The sequence below is a fragment of the Drosophila pseudoobscura genome, chromosome X (genome assembly GCF_009870125.1).
Source record: "Drosophila pseudoobscura strain MV-25-SWS-2005 chromosome X, UCI_Dpse_MV25, whole genome shotgun sequence".
Lineage (NCBI taxonomy): Eukaryota > Metazoa > Arthropoda > Insecta > Diptera > Drosophilidae > Drosophila > Drosophila pseudoobscura.
In genome coordinates, this window is record NC_046683.1 from 13,413,781 (window position 1) to 13,431,488 (window position 17,708).

The 17,708-nt window shown below is 45.7% G+C and overlaps 4 protein-coding genes and 1 long non-coding RNA gene across 9 annotated transcripts in view; 2 read left to right on the forward strand and 3 right to left on the reverse strand.

Annotated features, from left to right (window-relative positions):
• Positions 1-231: 231 nt before the first annotated feature.
• LOC6901431 (uncharacterized) lies at positions 232-1,416 on the reverse strand. The gene is made up of 4 exons (XM_002134081.3): positions 945-1,416; positions 800-882; positions 605-743; positions 232-544 (listed from the first exon to the last, which is right to left on the reverse strand). Exons 1-4 carry the CDS (start codon positions 1,303-1,305, stop codon positions 294-296), a joined length of 834 nt encoding a protein of 277 aa, XP_002134117.3. The 5' UTR covers positions 1,306-1,416; the 3' UTR covers positions 232-293.
• Positions 1,417-11,974: 10,558 nt separating this feature from the next.
• Positions 11,975-13,407, reverse strand: LOC6901430 (uncharacterized). 2 transcript variants are annotated; one of them, XR_004470396.1, is made up of 5 exons: positions 13,216-13,407; positions 12,998-13,143; positions 12,714-12,910; positions 12,219-12,625; positions 11,975-12,164 (listed from the first exon to the last, which is right to left on the reverse strand). It is a non-coding gene; the product is annotated as an uncharacterized lncRNA (long non-coding RNA). The 2 variants fall into 2 exon arrangements; XR_001452788.2 differs by having other exon boundaries at positions 12,219-12,910.
• A 637-nt stretch (positions 13,408-14,044) lies between these two features.
• Positions 14,045-15,194, forward strand: LOC4814678 (probable RNA-binding protein 18). 2 transcript variants are annotated; one of them, XM_001354781.4, is made up of 5 exons: positions 14,045-14,162; positions 14,225-14,349; positions 14,421-14,541; positions 14,603-14,695; positions 14,763-15,194. In XM_001354781.4, exons 1-5 carry the CDS (start codon positions 14,151-14,153, stop codon positions 15,045-15,047), a joined length of 636 nt encoding a protein of 211 aa, XP_001354817.3. In that variant the 5' UTR covers positions 14,045-14,150; the 3' UTR covers positions 15,048-15,194. The 2 variants fall into 2 exon arrangements, with proteins under 2 accessions (XP_001354817.3, XP_015041683.1); XM_015186197.2 differs by lacking the exon at positions 14,045-14,162 and having other exon boundaries at positions 14,230-14,349; positions 14,467-14,541.
• On the reverse strand, positions 15,139-15,933 carry mRpS25 (mitochondrial ribosomal protein S25). The gene is made up of 3 exons (XM_001354780.4): positions 15,702-15,933; positions 15,438-15,632; positions 15,139-15,370 (listed from the first exon to the last, which is right to left on the reverse strand). The coding sequence occupies exons 1-3, from the start codon at positions 15,836-15,838 to the stop codon at positions 15,199-15,201; spliced, it is 504 nt and encodes a 167-aa protein (XP_001354816.1). The 5' UTR covers positions 15,839-15,933; the 3' UTR covers positions 15,139-15,198.
• Positions 15,934-15,960: 27 nt separating this feature from the next.
• nmdyn-D6 (nucleoside diphosphate kinase 6) overlaps positions 15,961-17,708 on the forward strand; it is a 57,598-nt gene continuing 55,850 nt past the window's right edge. Inside the window, exons 1-2 of one of the 3 annotated variants that reach the window (XM_001354779.3) lie at positions 15,977-16,396; positions 16,486-17,656. In XM_001354779.3, coding sequence (XP_001354815.1) covers positions 16,194-16,396; positions 16,486-16,741 — 459 coding nt within the window. In that variant the 5' untranslated portion in view covers positions 15,977-16,193 and the 3' untranslated portion in view covers positions 16,742-17,656. Of the gene's footprint in view, positions 16,397-16,485; positions 17,657-17,708 lie in introns of those variants that run through there. The other 2 variants (XM_033381539.1, XM_015186192.2) reach the window with 2 other exon arrangements.

Consider the following 17,708-nt stretch of genomic DNA (forward strand, 5'->3'; position numbering starts at 1 on the left):
GAGTGCCTCAGCGATGAGTAAAAGGAATTAAAGTCGGAGTGCGGTTTAGGCCGCTCGAGAGCCGTGTGGATCACGAGTGCTACCGAAGAGCGGTTACAGTGTGCTGTAAACGGCAGCGGTCACAGGCTGTTAACGGAGAGTGGTAACATGCTGTTAGCCTACGAAGTTAACAGAGCCGTTCCTCTGTTAGAGCTGCTGGCCTGCACAGCGGGAAAGGTGGAGAGGAATTGATCTGATTTGGCTATAACTTCTATTGAATAATGAAAAACATATTTAAATGCAGTTTTTGACATTTACAACACTGATTGTTGCTCATTGGAAGGATCCATATCGCTCTGGCTGTGCTGCTGGCTCAGTTCCCGTGCTTGTTCCTGTTCCTGTTCCTGGCTCTCAACGGCCGGCTGCACTCCCTCAATATCCTCCCATCGGCTCCTCCGTATGTCGTTCCTTGCAATCCTGCCATGCGGCATGTAGAAGCGGGAATGCCGCCACTGGATCTGCAACAGGTAGGAGTAGGCCACCAGCCCAGAATACAGACCGAGTACTGTGAGAAAAGTGCATTAGCAAGACTGAAAAATATGTCAACAGATTGTGTGGACGCTACGTAAAAGAAAAGAAAGGATAACGATTTCGTAATAGCAATAATAACAGGATTTCAGGCCGTGCTGCAGGATGAACAGGGGGCACAGCAGGAGATGCACGACGTTCGTGAAGAGGTAGATCCTAACGAGACACTGCCATTCCTGCGAAAGAGACCAGGACTGCCATCAAGGACCCTTTGTATGGCCAGAAAGCATACCAAAAAGGTGCCAACCATCAGCATGGCCGATCCGATGAGGTAAGCCATATATCCGATACGGCCTATATACAGCATCCAATTACCTGGAAAGAAGGAAGTGGTATCCATATCGCTATCCACATAGAAGCCCCTTTCATTCAATTACTTTCACCGAGCACCAGGCATATCGCCGAGGAGCACAGCTCAAAGAACCCCATGAAACAGCAGCCCACCCGGAGATCCACACAGCAGAAGCATTTCTTGAGACGGCGGCGCAGTCTCTTCTTTCGGCGTTCGTAGGAGACATCCCTGAAGTCCGGGCGCACCCCCAGAGACGACTCCTCGTGGGAGACGTAGAAACCGCTCTGGTCCGAGGGCGCCTGAAGAGACTCATCCCCCTCGGAGTCAAGTTCAAAGTCACTGGAGGATTCCTGGGGAGTCGTCTGGGTCTGGACATCCGACACTTGCCGCTGGACCCGGCGAGGCTTAGGCGGGATTTGGGGTGTGGTCTCCCCGCTTTTGGGCATTATGTTTGAGGTCCTCGCATAAAGAAAGGTTTCCTTAGTTTAATCTTTTATTTCGAAATTTTGGTTTGGCTTTGGTTTTCCCAAAAATGTCATATACTTGTGCCTGCTTTCTGTAGATTGTCAAAAGCAAAATCAAAAATTTGGATCTGCACGAAAATCTATCAAAAAAGTAATCTTTCTTCTCCTGGAAACGCTTTTCTTTTTCAACTTCTTTTCATGGAAAATGCTCTCTGCTGCTGCTGTTGTCCTTTTTAGCTGGTTTTTCCCCAAAAATTCTTGTCACATTGGCAACATTTGGGGGCCCCCTCCCTCCTCTGCCCCAGTGGAAGATATAGTGCCAGTTTTTTGGTCACAAGCCCGTAACCCGTAACCCGTAACCCGTAACCCTAGCAATGGCCATGCCCCCTGTTCTGTTCCTTCCACAACTTCCGACATGCACTCAATGCTCTGGCTCTTGATGATGATGTTGCTCCAACTTCTGTGGACTGTGGACGGGCCTGGACTGCTGATGACCACAGGACATACCCCCACACACCCGCACACTTGACAGGCACCACATGGAGGCACACTCTGCCTCCGTGCCACTGCAAGAACAGCTGCAGCTTCTGCAGTTTGCTCCCTAACTCTTTTCGGACCGTTCTCCGCCCTTTTTGCATCCATCTTGAAGCCTCCCGCTGCATTCCTCCTCCTACATTCTCCTGCCACCTACCTCCTCCGCCCTTCTGCAGCCCCTCTATCAACTCAAACAATGTGACCAAGTGCGTGGCAAAGTTCTTCCACATTTGGACAACTTTCATCGGACTCCTGGCACTCAGCCCCTCCCCTGCTCTCGATTCGGGCCTCATATGGTGTCCTGTCCAGCGTCCTGTGTGTCCAGGAGGAACAGCGGCGGCACTGCAGGAGAAAGCTGATCAAAATTATTTGAAGCTTTTGCAATTTTTGTAATTAAGCGAACAAAGCCAAACATTTGCTCAGGCATTTTCCCATCCATCCAGCAGGAGGCGGTGGCTGCAGCTGCAGCTGCAAGTGGCAGCTGAAAGTGCCAGTTTTATTGTGTGCCCCACTGTGTTACGCTCTCGTCCCTTCACAGTTGTTGCAAAGTTGCCGGACAACTGCAAAAACTGCAGCATGCAAATCGAAAAATAATTACAATTGCGCAAAGTTTTAAAACGAACAGAGAAGAGACAACTGGAGACCTCATCCCCACCCACGCCCTGCAAGGGGGAAGTGTCCCTGATTTCTTTCCGTTTCCGAAGGACAGATACACAGACAGAGACAAAGACCGTGCCACACACACAGAGGCATGCAGAGGAAGGGCAGACAGAGGCAGAAGGAAGTGTGCCCAGTGGTGGAGTTGTAGATGGAGTCCACATGTGTGAAAGAAGAACGATCTGTGGCAACAGGAGGCATCGAAGGAAATCAGGGGCTACAGCACGGAAATAGGAGGCGCTGTACGGACAATAGGAGGTAGAAGGGAGTAGAAACAAAGCAGAAGGCAAGTCGACAGAGTATCAGGTAAAGGCAGAGCTCCACTGAAAGAAACACGAGACTTTATTGGCTGTACAATATGTTATCGATCGATCAACATGGGTCTTTATAGCCAAACAGTTCTATCTAAATGACGTGCAGACCTCTGTTATGTCCAGCACTTGTACCACCTTCTACTGGTATTAAGAAAACCCGATGTCGAGCACAATTTTTTGTGGATACATTAAAGAAACTCTCTAGATAAATGCTCAAATGCATTATCCTTCAATCCAGTTCAGTTCAAAGCTATACTCTACAGATACAATAGTTCTTTGGTTGACTCTAAAAGCCAGCAAAACCTAGAAGTTCCAGGTCTGAAAACATTTCTCTGTCAGAGCTGTCAGAGAGCGGTAACAGTGCGCTGTTACCAGGCTGTTATCACCGCTGTTGCCGCTCTGTTACAGCTGTTGCCCTGAGCAGTGTCACTGTTATGGCCTCTGAATTCCCCTAGAAGCATATAGATGGAATATACCCAAGTTTTCTTAATGATTAAAGTTCATTCTACTCGAAAATCGTATCGCAGTGTATGTAGCAGTTTTTTCTCAGTGTAGGGAGGAGAGTTTTTGCCCAGGATGTTTCCTTCAGTGCGTATATGCTTTGACAGTGCATTTTGGAAGAGGTGTTCGGTTGGGAGGAGGAATAGGTGGAGGAATTCTCCGAATTTCGCATTAGACACACATTCAAACTGTTAATGCGTTCGTCTCTCTTCAACCATTGTCTCTATCTCTCTCTCTCTCTCTCTCTCTTTACCCTGGCAGAGGAAAACTTTGAAAACTCATTCAGTGTCATGTAGATTTTTCGTATTTTTACTTGTGCCCCCTCCCCCTCCGCCTCCCCCTCCACCCACCCCCACGACAAAAAATAATTGTTGCCTAACTTTTTGCCCAAGCTCATAAAACTGTGCCCGTGCCTCCAAGCCTCGTGCTCCTGCTCCTTTCTGGACCCATTATTCGGGATCCTCTACTCCCGGGCCCCATTATCCGTGGCACCCCCTCCCCCTGGCACCCTGCTGGCACCTCCTAGCCAGCCAGTCGGCAGTTATCCCAGTGTTGGTGGCATTTTAAAACTATTGTTCATTTCAAGCATCAAGAAACTTCTCAAATTGTTGCTGAAGCGCTGTCGAAACTTTTTAATTTTGACGCCCTGGCAGGTGGTGTGTAGCCCTGACCCACTGTCACTGCCATGCCATGCCATGCCAGGCCAGGCCAGAGCTGCGCTACCTCCTTAAGAGATGAAATGGGGATTCACTTAGACGGAATCACTTCTGTAAGAAGGGCCTTAGGATTGTCCAAAAATTCCGTCCCTATTCCCAAATAATAATATGCGATCACCTTTTCTACCATCATTGGACGGACCGGATATGGAGAGACGAAAGTAATTGAAATCATTTGGGATTCGGTGGAAAGCCACTTGAGTAACAGAGTCTGCAGAGTTAACAGAGAGTAACCGAGTCTGTAGAGTTAACAGAGAGTAACCGAGTCTCTAGAGTTACCAGAAAGTAACCGAGTCTGTAGACTTAACGGAGTGTGATCAGAGAGCCAAGCCTCACCTCATTCGGTGCCGGATTCTCTCTCAAGCCACAATTACTTATTGTTTCAATTTTTTTTAGAGTACCCTTGAGGTCCCTGGAATATCCGAATAATTTCTGTGGAAAAACAAGTAAGCACATGTCTGCCCATTGCCTTTTAATCAATCGATTCCAAGTTAATGTCGCTTAATGTACGTATCGATGAGACACTGATACAATCTGAGCTCTAATCTCATTTGGCATGGCATTTCGTGCTTCACGCACATTGCTCATACGCACCATTAGCATTAGGCAAAGAGGAAGGAACGAGCGCGAGAGCGAGCCATTACCACTGAGTCCCCCATTGAGACACTGGTGCGACCCAGACCGGGCATCGCCTTTGATTCAATTAACTTTGTTTATCGCGCATAATGCATGGATTATCAATATCAATTGACATCAATTTCGGTAACGGGGGGGGTGGACCAAGGAATCTTAGCAGAGTCGTCTGCAGGGGAAAAATGTTTGGACAGCATTTTGTGCTGAGGCATTGAAAAGTTTTCCCCTGTTAATGCCCTTACAAGAGGGTATTCGGAATCAAAGGTTCTCCCATCTTGCCTGGCATGTTCTTCCTTTCTGATTGAATTTGAAGGGTATCTGGAGCTTCGTTTATCGGCTTATTATCCCACTTTATGCGGCTATTCGGTTGTGGCTGTGGCTGTGGCAGCGGCAATGGCATTTCAATTAAATCCTCCCCCATCTAATTGAATTGAATGGAAATTGAATTGAACACTGAACCATAGCCCATGTGTATCTGTGTATCTGTGTGCCACTTAAAGCTGACCCTGTGACCCATTAAAGGCTCACTCTCCTCTCTCTGCCGCTCTCTCCAGCCAGGATCTTCTGCTGCTGCTGCTGCCACTTGTCCTTAGTTTTGTTGCAAGGCGGAAGGGCACAAAACCCAAGTTATTTTAATTTCAGCTTAAGACAAGGATGAAGTTGATTGGTGCTGACGGGGCCAAACAGACATAGAGAGAGAGAGAGAGAACTTTTTATATGGCTTTAATTGCCACACACACACACACCCACACACGCCCACACTCAGATAATTAAAAAGTTTTCTCACCGCGCTGTAAAGTGAAAAAATCTTTGCCATATTCCCCCATCTTTAATATCAGGAAGTGTTCCACTTAGGTTCATGGCTGGAAAAAAAGGCTGAGGGGGGCGGCACGGGTGGGTGGGATCAGGGTGAGGTATGGGGGGAAATAAGAGGTATGGAAATCAGGATGAGGCAATGTCTTTACAGGGATTAACGTGGTGAAGTCGTCGTCGTCGTCGTTGTAGTCGTCTCCACCAACTTGCCACAATTTATGCATTATTATTTGCCTCTCGCTGTGGCTGTTGTGGTTGCTGCTGCTGCTGAACATGTCATTCTTTGCACTAGCTTTCCCAGGGTGCCTTCAGGTATGCCAGACATCAGTGGCCCCCGGCAGACATTTACCCGAAGAATTAGGAATACTATTTGAGTGGCAACACAGCACTAGGCAACACCCGAAAGGAAGTTGCATTTCGTCACCAATTAGTATTGCATTATTATTGGATAGCACTGTACTCAACCACAAACCCTGAGCGGAATGCAGCACAGTGCGTGCCTTTCGCATGTGGTGGCCCATGGGGCCCAATTTATTCACGAATATCAAGTGCAAGGCGCAAACTTTGTCCCAAGACGTGACCATAATTGTGTGGTTGCCAAGCAATTTTCCCAATTTCGTGGCTGGCGGCTGCTGTCTGCTTAAGGGACGAAGAATATTGATGTGAGTTTCCACCTGTGGTTGCAGGCGCCTCCGGTGTGTGCAGGCACCTTCTACGGGTGAGGTTCTAACTGCGGGTCCTTTAGTCTCTCTTCTGTTCAGATCGTCTTAAGAAGGCCTTAAGAGCGCAGTCAGAGAGCGGTAACAGTGGGAAGCGGTAACAGTGGGAAGCGGTAACAGTGGGAAGCGGTAACAGTGGGAAGCGGTAACAGGCTGTTAGGACGTGGCTGTTAACAGCGCTGTTGCTCTGTTAACCTCCCCCGATTCGAATGCATTCAAATGGCAATGAATTTGTACATTTTTCGACTCATCATTATTGATTATAGAAGTCACCAAAAAACCCTTTGGTTTGTGGCTACTCCAGGGTATCTCCCAGTCGAGGGACGTGCCGAAATGATCCCATTTCGTTATGGCCGAGCCGCCCACCTCCGCGAAAAAGGCTTCGGAATGAGAAAGAAGCAAAAGTCATTTGGCCAAGGTTCACATAATCAAGGCATCTCTCTCTCTCTCTCTGTCGCTCACTTGGCATCTCCCTCCCCCCTTTGTCTCTATTTATGTCTATTCTTATCTCATTCCCAGCTTATTCTCTCGCTCTGATTTCGACACATCAGCGACGACGACGACCGCGTTGGCAGAACGTCGGCAGAATGTAATTTGCTTTATGGCTTTGTAACCGTTACTTTTCATGTACACCCACATACATATGTACATATGTCTATCTCTTACTCAATCTCATACCAGCTCTATCCCTCTCTCCCTCTCTCTCTCTCTAGCACTCTGTCAAGTGCGTTTTCGTTGCAAAACAAATTTATGCAGCACTTCGTCACGTCAGGGCTTATTATTGTTAAAGATTCTGCATTGCATTTCCTGGCATTTCCACAAAATAAGTTTTAATTAAAATTAAAATCAAAATCTGTCTACAACTCCAGCTGTCTCTCTCTCTCTCTCTCTGCAAAATGTTAACTAATTTGCATTGCATCTTAAGACAGTTTGCACCTTTGGCATTCTTAATGGGCATTACAACACCTTTCCAGGATGCCAACGATGCGTTTAAGGACTTGACTCCCCTATTTCCTCTCCCACCCCATGCCTCTGTTTTGCTCGTTTGGATTGTGAAGTTTTTGGGGGCACGGGGGCTGAAACGTTTTATTGCCTTCATATTTTCCATGTCCTGGATTTCCTGGATGTCCCGGACTTCTGTCATAAATTGCACAAACCTTGCACAAATGAACCGTACACTAGAGCTAGGTCAGAGGAAGACACAGCACAGCTACAGGAAGCAGGGGGACAAGAGAGATGGAGATAGAGCCACAAAGAGGAGGAGAGATGCAAAGAGGGAGAGAGTGGTAGAGAGATAGGGCAGACTTTGGGGATACACACCGAGGCGCATACATAATTTGAATAACTCACAAAAATGCACATTTATCGCATAATTCTGTCGTACATCAGGACGGGCAAGGACACACACACACTCGCACGCAGGACCCTGCCACCCGCATCCCTGTACCATCTTTATCATAAGAGAGACAGGGATAGAGCGAGTAGGAGAAGAGCCACCCCTCAGCGATCGAGGCCAAACATTCGCTGCCGGATACTCTCTCAAGGCACACTCCTTATTTGTCAATTATTTTTAAAGTTCGAGCACTGTGGTGATGTGGAAGCTGTGGTTCCTTCAGACCATACAGATCCCTGTACGGTAACAGTGCGTGCGCTGTAACTGGATGCAGTAACAGGCTGTAACAGTAACAGCACTGTTAATCTGTTGCTGTCGAGTTGCTGCTTTGGACACAATCTCAAAAGACCTGTACTACGACATGAAAGAAGATTGAATCATCAGCATAACCACTTCAAAGGAATATGCTCAACCGCAATTCATTTAATGGGAAAATAGATATTCTGCAGCGTCCATTCTCTTCATATCTTACTGCTAATTAGTGCCTGGCACATACGTCATGGCCGGGAATGCATTAAGTAGCCGCACAGTAGGTGCATTTGTTATGTGGTCACCCAGAAGGAGAATTATAATACGTACGCATCCATGAGTGTATTCATGTAATCGTGAATAGCAAGTGGTTGATGCCAGAAGCAGACCTTGGGCTCCAAGACGTGACCATAATTGTGTGGTTGCCAAGAACTTTGCCATTTTCGGACCACGACAGGGTTGTCAGAATCAGAATCAGATTCGGGACTCAGGATTCAGGATTCAGTGGGTGCATGGCATGTCCCGTCCATCATTTCGGTGGGTGTGCTCCTTCTGCTCTTGTATTCCTCCTTCAGCTTGAGGTTTCTCTCTGGACTCAATGGTTTGTACATGGCCTACAACACAACTCATGACAAAATCATTACAAGCATTTGGAATAGTTATCGTTCTATATATCCATCCCTACATGCACATACATATACTCGTATCCCGGGACCTCTTGCTGCTCTTTCGTGCTGGTGCTGGTGCTGCTTTTGCCGCTGCCTGCTTTTGCTCTAGGAAACGGCAAAAGCTGTAAAAAATTTGCATTTTTATAACAACTTAAGTCAGCAGACGACGACTTTACTTTTCCGAGCACTTGAACTGGTTTTTCCTTTCCTTTCCCGTCCCCGACCCCGTCCCCTTCTCCCATACAAAGTTTTGCATGCGTGTTGCTCTCCCACTCGACCTGACCCTACTTCGCCCCGCATTCCTTCCCTGCATATCAGCATATCTAAACTATATAGTATATATACTCGCTCCCCTACATATACCATCATGTGTGTGTGTGTGTGTGTGCATTTATAATAGCAGTTATATTTATGAACTAGAAAAAAAAATAAAAAGAAAAAGGAAACGCTGTACCAAAAAGAGCCAGCAAAAATTGTGTCCATTTTGCAATTTGCCGCCGGCGCGGTGCACACCAGGCAAAGTGGTTGCAAGTGGGAGGAGCGGCAGGAGCCGGACAAGGTGGCGCTGGGATAAGTGGAGACATATGGAGCTTGGAGCATGGAGATGCGACTTAAACGAGAGCTGGGCACCCTGCCCTCAATGGAAGTTCCTTTTGCAGGGATATCCCCAAGTACAAATTCTCTGATAAATCTGAGGAGTTCCATAATTGGGAAGCCCTTAAAGATACAAAGATAGTTCCAGGTTGAGGTATCCATATAGAATCTTGCAAAGAATCCCATAGAATGTTGGCACCACTTGCAATTTTTGCCAAGAAATCAGAAATTCTATATGAATTGGGATTAGAATTAAATTGCAATTCCCTAAACAAATGAACATCCAGTGGAATCAATTAAAAACGAGTCTTACGTTGAACGAATGCCAATCCGAAAGGAAAGGGCCAGAAATCGTTCTTTCATTTTCCAAAAGAGCTAGTCTCGTAGTACCATAGAGCGACCAGTACTGCATAAGAAAAACCTTCACTTGGAAAATATGAAGTTGTAATACACGTAATGATGAGGATAATGTGGAACACGAGGAACATTTTATTCAGTTCAATGACTTTCCAAAAAGGTTTGAGATGAGAGCTTAAAAAGAACAAATTAGGTTCAATAAACATAATTTAAATTAATTCATAATTCAGACACAAGACAGCCTCCTTCATTTGCTAAAAAAGAAGGTACAAAAACTAGTTGTTAAAGTCCGAAAATCGATAGATTAATATATGCCTTTGCAAGTGCCGGCGGACAGCTCTAACATCAACTGTTATGTTAACATTGAGGCTACTCTACCAGCGGCCTGTTAGCACCAACAGTGTGCTGTTAATGCTTACCCCTGCTGTAAACTGTGCAGGTCGCTTTCTGCTTTTTATGTTCGCCTGGTAATAAAATATCGAAAAATATCGTTATGGTATCGTTTTGTGTTGCTATTTGTGCCTTTGATTGTGGCCTTAAAAGTGGGATTTAACAAAAACGAAACGAGGGAATATTTCGAACATATTTCCTCTGTATCGTGCACATTGTCCAAGCGAGTCTAGCCGTCTTAAGCAATCTTTCAAATCAATTAGCTATACGGCGCCTAAGCCAGCAACGGAAGAGGCGGCAATTGGCGTTTTCGAGAGAAAAGTTCTTCCGAGTATTTATGGACCCTTTCGCTCCCTAGAGAATCACCAACTGTATGAGCTGTACGGGAGCCAAGCGTAGAAAAGTTCAGCGGCTAAAAAGGGTGTAACCGGTTAATCGTTGGGCTATAAACATATCGGGCCAAAGAACAGAAAGAATACGAATATAAACTAAATTCCTTGTAATTCCCAAGCCACAGCAAAGCACTTCAATTCCATTTCCCCTAGGCAGCGGGCAAAATGTTTCCAGAGACAGAGAGAGAGAGAGAGAGAGGTAGAGAATTCCACATAAAACCCCCTTGAAATATGCAACAGCCGTCGTCCTGTCCGCTGGACAGGATGGAAATAACTTGATGCGGACGCATGTAGACACTGCTAATGCGCATTGTATGCGATAAGTTCCCAGGACCCAGGTCCGTCTCCTTCCCCCCATGCCCTACTGCTCTAACGTCTATCCCGGACTCTTTCTCTGCCTGACCCCATGGACAACTTCCGACGTCTTCATCGTGGGACAGTGGTTGGGTTTCCAAGCCGAAATGTAAATGCTCGGCCAAGCTGTAGTTTTGTTGTGGGGCGCAAGCCACTGTGCTGCTGTGCCACTGTGCCGTCTGCCAGTGTCGTCAACGATATGTGAAGTTTGCCTTCCGCTTGTCGCTGCACATGTTAGCCCTTGGCCCCGACTACCAGTTCCCAGTCTCCTTCCTGGTCTGCAGTCCGCTTGTCGCACGACCAACACAAATTACCATCGTTGAGCAGAAGCACCACTAACAAGTAGCCAGAGAAGGAGGAGACGGAGAAGCAGAAGGAGAATGGAGCTGAAGCCGGTGCTGCTGGTGTATTGTCCGTTTTTGAGTGAGAGAGTGATGATGAAAAACGGGCTCTTGATGTTTGTCCCTGCAACGTTAAAGGGGCTGCTCCTCCTGCTGCTACTTCTCCGTCATTTGTTTAAATAATTCACCGAGACGAGACGAGACGCCGGGTTCTGGCTCTGCATATCGAGGTTTGTCCGGGGTTTCAGACGCTTTGCGCTCACATGCATACATATGTAGGGAGCTCGCTCTTCATCTCTGTCGCTGGCAGGGATAGGTCAGGGCGTAGCGGGTCGGTAGTCGGTAAAGTGCGTTTTAGTATGCATGCTGCAATTTCTATATGACCATGCCGCTGCAATTGCTTGCTTGCATGCATATTTTATCCCTACCTCTAGCCCTTTTCTTGCCTTGGCCTTTTTTCTTGGCTTATTCCAACTGCAATTTGGATCTGTTGCTGCAGCTGCTCGCATTTTTTATGGCTGTGCTGGCTGGGCGCAACATGTTGGTCATTTGCCGCATACGTAATCGTGCCACAAATCTCTTGATGGCGCTGAAATTATGTCAATTTAGTGTGAGAGAGTACCAAACTCCAAGGGGCTGATTTTCAAATTTAAATTCAAATTTTAAATATCATCAATAGATCCGCAAGGCGCTGCCAGATCGATAGGAAAAGGTGTGTACTGACTAAATGGCAGCGCTGTTCAATAGCGATCGCTATATATCCGAAAAGCGTTGCCAGATCGATTGAAAAAGAATGATCTCGGATTTCCGTTAAACTTCCGTCAAACGTTTCTTCAGTAAATAATTACGGAGTTGGCACTTTCTTTTTCTTGGGGATGCCGAATGGTAAAGAAAATTTGAAAAAGTGAACATTTGAAGTTTGAATTTTAACGTTTCTTTCTGTTCGTTCGGAATGGTCGCAGGCAGTGCTAAAAACTTTTCAACAGGAAAAAACTATTTTTAACTTCCAAAAAAAAGGGTTATTAATGGTTTTAACAATTTTTTATTAAAGTGATATTTAATATGTTCTTCACAGTATTTCTATTAACTCTTCTAGCTCTGCGGGATAAGCCTCAGACTCGAATTCGTCGGACATGGTCCTCGCAATCAGGCATACATATATGTAGAATTATTAGGCACTTCAAAGCAGAATTTCCCAAGTCTTCGCAAGCAGTTCCTGTATATCGAAATACTAATTAGTAATATTCTTTCACTGACAAAAAATCTTTACCTTTTTCATAGAATGCTATTGGTCCTGCTACTAACCACACAGTACATGGCGCAAAGGAACTTCCTGGATTAGATCGCAGGGGCTTCAGCTCTGGCGTTCAGATAACGCCGTGTCATCACCAATAGGGAAAGCAAAGGAACAGCAAATGCAGCAAGGAAAACGTGCGTGATCTTACTCTCGGCGTAAGTCATTGGCTCTCTCTCTCTATTATAATTATATCGTAAAAACAAAGCTTTATTGCCAATATATAGTACTGACGCTACTGGAGCATCTAGTCTAGCCAAAAACATTTTCGATTCGCATCAAGGAGCGCTTTAAGGTGCCGCACTGTCATGCCACCACGTAGCTGCGCAACTGCAAGCAGCTATATTTGTCCAACTCGTCTTTGTCGAGCTCCAAATGGGAAACTGCAATGGCAAGGAATATATAACAAAATGAGCCAATGTCTTAGATTTGCTTAATTGGTGGTCGATTAAGGGTAAGCGCCTTGAGCACCTCGTTGAGCTCCTTCATGGCCTCCACCTTCTGCTGCATCTGAGAAGGAAGGAAGTACGAGGGCCGGAAAGTGTATAGCCTAGTTGAAGCGCTTAATGGTGGTGCCCAAGGTCTGGAACAGGCCATCAAACCCATGCCGGCTGTCGTTGCGCATCGGTGCAAGCTCCTAGGTGCGGTAGCAAAGGTCGCACAGGATCCTGTAGGACAGGAAGCAGGTGAAACAACGTTATCAAACTGGAGTATTGTATGTTGAAGAGCTGAACGAGGAACTTGCCGCGCCTTACATCCCAGTTGGCTGGGCCACATGGTCGATCTTCTGGAGCGTCATCTTGGTGCTCAGTGAGCGTCTCCTTGTTGACGAGCTTCTCTGCCTGGTCCTGGCATTTCGACCGTCACGAGCAGCAGGACGGAGGTCCGCATCGCTTGCACTCTGCAGAAAGTGGGACGAGCTTTAATCGGTTTAATCTTGAAACGCGCGCCGTACGCGCCAAATGCCACATACCCATGAGTTGCTACTGTAAGTCCGCAGGAGGTGATTGGATCCGCGGGATTGACTGGAACATATATTGTATTGTGGTTTTTTTCCTCCGTTGCACAGATAATTGTATTTTTTTATTTTTATTGCCGCGAAAAAATTATACTGTTGGCACTGCCATCTATCGATTACCTCTCGATAGTAGCATATCAATGCTATCGAGCTAAATAAAGTAAAAGCAAGGACTAAAAACTAACCAATTTTGTAGAACATTTATTCATCAATGTCCTTAAATTATGTGGGCAAAACAAAGTGTTTTAGTTAGCCAGAATTATCCAACAGTATCTCTAAATTGAGCAATGTGAACGACTATCCTATTTCGTGTTTTTTGTTTTGACCTATTTCGCTAAAACATTGTTTTACGCAAAACGCAATAAAAGCAATTATTTAAAGTAAGTCAGTCAAGTTAAGAATAGTTTAATTAATCGGATATAATTATGTGGGCATGGCTAAATGTTCTATCTAGCCAGTAATATTCAGCGGAATATCAAAATCGAGAATATTGCTTCCAATCCTTGACGGAGAACGATTAACCTATTATAAGCCAAGGGGGTATTTCAATTTTCCACTGAAAATAATGCAAATTTAATCATTTTAGCGCACTTCAGCTGAAAAATATCGTGGTTCTTTTAAGTTCATAGTAGAGATGGCATGAATCCTCAAGAAGAATTTACAATCAGGAATATTTTCCGGCATTTACCTCAAGTAGTTGAACTATTTAAATAGAGGGGGCTTTAGTGGGCTAAGACGCTTCCACGGTTATTCTGTGCATTGAACCATCGATAGCTTAGTAGCGCGATAGAGCCCTACCATCGATAGTGCCATCGATAGTTCTCCACCTTTATACACACAAAATCTCACGGATTTAGTTTATTTTTTTTTTGTTGATTTTCGCAAGAAAAATGGCAAATGCTGTACGTAAACCTAGAAAAAGTGGAATCCATGTAGTATTTGTCATATAAATATGCATTTACAGGCCTGCACAAGTGGCGGAGGCGGCAGTGCAGGAGCTGGAGAAGGAGCAACAGCAGCAGCATCAGCGGGGGCTGGCGAGGAACAGCGACGCATCTGGGTGGGAAATTTGGATTCAAGGATCACCGAGTAAGTTGATTGCAGCCAAAACGCTGACCCCCAAACCAAACTAATAGTCACTCTCCCCTTGCCAATTATCGGTTTCAACTTCTCAAACTAATGCAAAAATGCGGTCCCATCGAAAAGTTCGACATGCTGTTCCACAAGGGCGGCCCCATGGTTGGCCAGTCCCGCGGCTATGCCTTTGTTACATTCGCCGAGGTAGGTTCCGCCGCCATACTCTTAGCACGCCTTACCTTATTCACTGAATTTCCTTCCATAGAACGAGGGAGCCACCAATGCCCTGCTCAAGCTGGATGGCACAAGCGTGGGCAGCCGCTCGATAGCCGTTCGCCTGGCCAAGAACATCAAATACGTGAGCATAAACCGAAAGGAGTTACTTCCTCCTGTCTAATACGTATCGTACTCTCCCTTAACTACAGGATGATCTTCAAAAGCCCAAACCACGCATTGAGATTCCCGCTCTGGGGACGGGCAAGCGCGAGGAGAAAATCAGCAAATCCGAGGCCATACGCGCAATCGAGGCGAAACTAAAACATCTGGAACGTCACACAGACGACAATCTCGAGCTCAACCCCAGGGAGGGGTTCAACGCGAACGTACCCTTCATCCAGCGCTACCAGTTCAACAAGGATCGCGACAATACTCAGCGCTATGGAAAATCCTCGGCCCCCTACCATCGACAACAGCGTCCGAAGCGACGCTGAATTGAGGCCACCGGGAGGAAAACATAGTGGACATCATAATTTAGTACTTAGGGCGCTACCTCAGCAGCAGACAGCCTGACAACACACACCATTTACTTTACAATTAATTTATTTAAAAGATAAAGACACACCCAGCATCAAACGAAACGAATTACTTTGGAGCAAACTTGAATTTTCCGCGCATCTGTTCGGGCAGTGGCACGGTGCCGGGGCAGGGCATCTGTCCAGGAATCTCGCAGATGCAGTGCCGGTCGCAGCCGTAGCCGAAATTGGCCGGATTGTCCTTACTCTCTTTCAGACGGGCCTCCGCATCCAGTTGTTCCCTGAAAGCAAAAGGAAATCAGACTTGCTGGAGAGCCCCGCACCGATGGAATGCAGCCGCACACTTACCGCGTCTTGCCTACCACCTGGACCAGATGGGCGATGATTTCGTCTTTATTGCGGCTATCAATGTCGATGAGCATATCGCGGCCATCATCAAAGTAGCAGCGCACAAACGGCGACGGGGTCATGTTCTTCATGGTGAGCACCTGCACCTCGGGATTCTTGAACTGTACCTGTGGAATGTTCCAGAACACAAAGTCCCTGAAATGCAACAGAGCAACAATTAGATTCACCTTCTGGGACCATTCGTATTAGCCGCAGATAACCCACCTGGCGCCCGCATGATGATCCCCGTAGGTGTTGTAGTTGACGCTGAAGATCCGCACCTTGTCCTTGAGCACCAATTTCCCTGCATTAAGGTACCTGAGGGTGCGCCGGATCGGCTCGCGTCCCTTCATGAAAGGCATACTGGTGTTTTAATTGAAATAAATGTGCGAAAACAAAAGGTTTTTTTTATTCAGCGGCTGCTTGTGTAATGCACCCAGCTGATGGCTTAGTGTGCCCGTATTGCAAAATATCGAGTGCGCTATATCGATATAAGTGTGTCATCAGAATTGACTTAAAAGTAATTGAAATTAATTAAAATAACAAAAAGGAAACAAAAACAAACATGACGTGCAATATTTATAGCCACAAAACATTTTCTCAAATTAAAATCAAATAATTAAAACATTATCAATAGAAATATCGATATGAATTCAAACAACAACAAAATTACATCAAAGCCGGCAAATTTTATAAAATATCAAGAAAGTTAACAATATGACCGAAATAACGTTGGCCGTGATCAAGCCGCATGTACTGCGCAACACATACGCCCTGCAGCAGATCAAATCCCTGATCGAACAGAACTTTCGAGTGCTCGACCAGAAGGAGGTTCACATTACGAAAGACCTATCGGATCGTTTCTATGCGGAGCACCAGGGCAAGTTCTTCTACCACCGCCTGACCAGCTTCATGAACAGGTGAGTGGGGCAGTGCAGTCCTCCTGCCTCCTGCCTGCCATGTGGCATATACCCTGGACTATATCCTCCACCATCCCTAACTCTGCCAGCGGCCCCTGCTATGCACTCATACTGCAGTCGGAGGGCTCCATTCAGAAGTGGCGTCGCCTGATGGGACCCACCAAAGTGTTCAGGGCCGTCTATACCGAACCGCAGTGCATACGTGCGCTCTATGGCCTCTCCGACACACGCAATGCCTGCCACGGATCGGACAGCGAGGCCTCGGCCCTGCGGGAGATTGGCATCCTGTTTCCGGAGTTCGATGTGCTGGCCACTGCTGACCGCAAGGCCAAAAAGGAGACGTAGTAGGGACGTTACACTAGTCATTTATTAGCCAAAAGTTTGGCCCAGCCTTTTTGTAATTATAAGACACCATCTGTGAATATTTGGAGAGCCCTTAAATGCTGGCTTTTGTTGCATTTTCGGTCGGCAGTGCTGCACTCCTGTAGAATGGAACTCCCACGTGTCTGGAACTACCTCTGCTCAGTCGAGAGCCGTACACTGGCTGATGAGCTGTAGGACTGCTGAAGTTCTAGTCTCAGAATCGAGCTGTAACTGGTCCAAGTAGAGTACCGGACCGGACTGGACTCGATCGATTATTCGTAACCCAGTGCAGTGCCTCTACCATTGTATTTTGTGTTTTAAAAACTTTATTTCATTAATTTCTGGTTTTACATAATACAATTCTTTACTCATTTATGTTCTATGTGGTAGGTACATGTATAGATAGAGATTTTCGATTTGTTTCTGGTTACCGATTTATCTCCGTTGTAAATAGTTTTGTAATTGTAATAAAAATTATAAAATTTATAAACTTAACAAATTATACAAATATCTACTCGTATTTGTGTGTGTGTGTCTGTGAGTTTAGCTGTAGTGTCCCTATATAAAGATATAGATATATAGTAGGTATATATATGTTTGTATTGTATATCGGTTCAGACAATTGATAGAGAAGCATCGCCAAGAAATGGAAAACAGAAACCGAGAAAAAAAATCAAACATTTTAAATTCATTTTGTGGGTGCGAGCGAGACCACACACCCGTGGCATCTGTCTGTCTGTCTTTTTCTAACTCGTGCGCGTAGGCGCAAAAAAAAAACTATAAAAAAAATCACTGAAAGGTATATAAAAAAAAAGGAGATTTAATCATCTAAACATTTAGTTTTTAGGTCTGAAGACAACAATTTCTAAAACCTCTACAGACGATGAATAAAAAAAATAAAAAAAAAATATGCTGGATAGATTCGTAAACAAATATCCATCAATATTAA

Bases quoted from the DNA above. Each gene is read 5' to 3' on its own strand.
- LOC4814678 (XM_001354781.4), top strand. The intron at 14,542-14,602 runs GTAGGTTCCGCC...TTCCTTCCATAG, and splicing joins CCTTTGTTACATTCGCCGAG to AACGAGGGAGCCACCAATGC. The intron at 14,696-14,762 runs GTGAGCATAAAC...CCTTAACTACAG, and splicing joins TGGCCAAGAACATCAAATAC to GATGATCTTCAAAAGCCCAA.
- LOC6901431 (XM_002134081.3), bottom strand. From the start codon at position 1,305: ATGCCCAAAAGCGGGGAGACCACACCCCAAATCCCGCCTAAGCCTCGC. The intron at 744-799 runs GTATGCTTTCTG...TCTCTTTCGCAG, and splicing joins TGATGGTTGGCACCTTTTTG to GAATGGCAGTGTCTCGTTAG. The intron at 545-604 runs GTAGCGTCCACA...CTTTTCTCACAG, and splicing joins TATCCTTTCTTTTCTTTTAC to TACTCGGTCTGTATTCTGGG.
- mRpS25 (XM_001354780.4), bottom strand. From the start codon at position 15,838: ATGCCTTTCATGAAGGGACGCGAGCCGATCCGGCGCACCCTCAGGTAC. The intron at 15,633-15,701 runs GTGGGTTATCTG...GTTGCATTTCAG, and splicing joins GATCATCATGCGGGCGCCAG to GGACTTTGTGTTCTGGAACA. The intron at 15,371-15,437 runs GTAAGTGTGCGG...TTTTGCTTTCAG, and splicing joins CAGGTGGTAGGCAAGACGCG to GGAACAACTGGATGCGGAGG.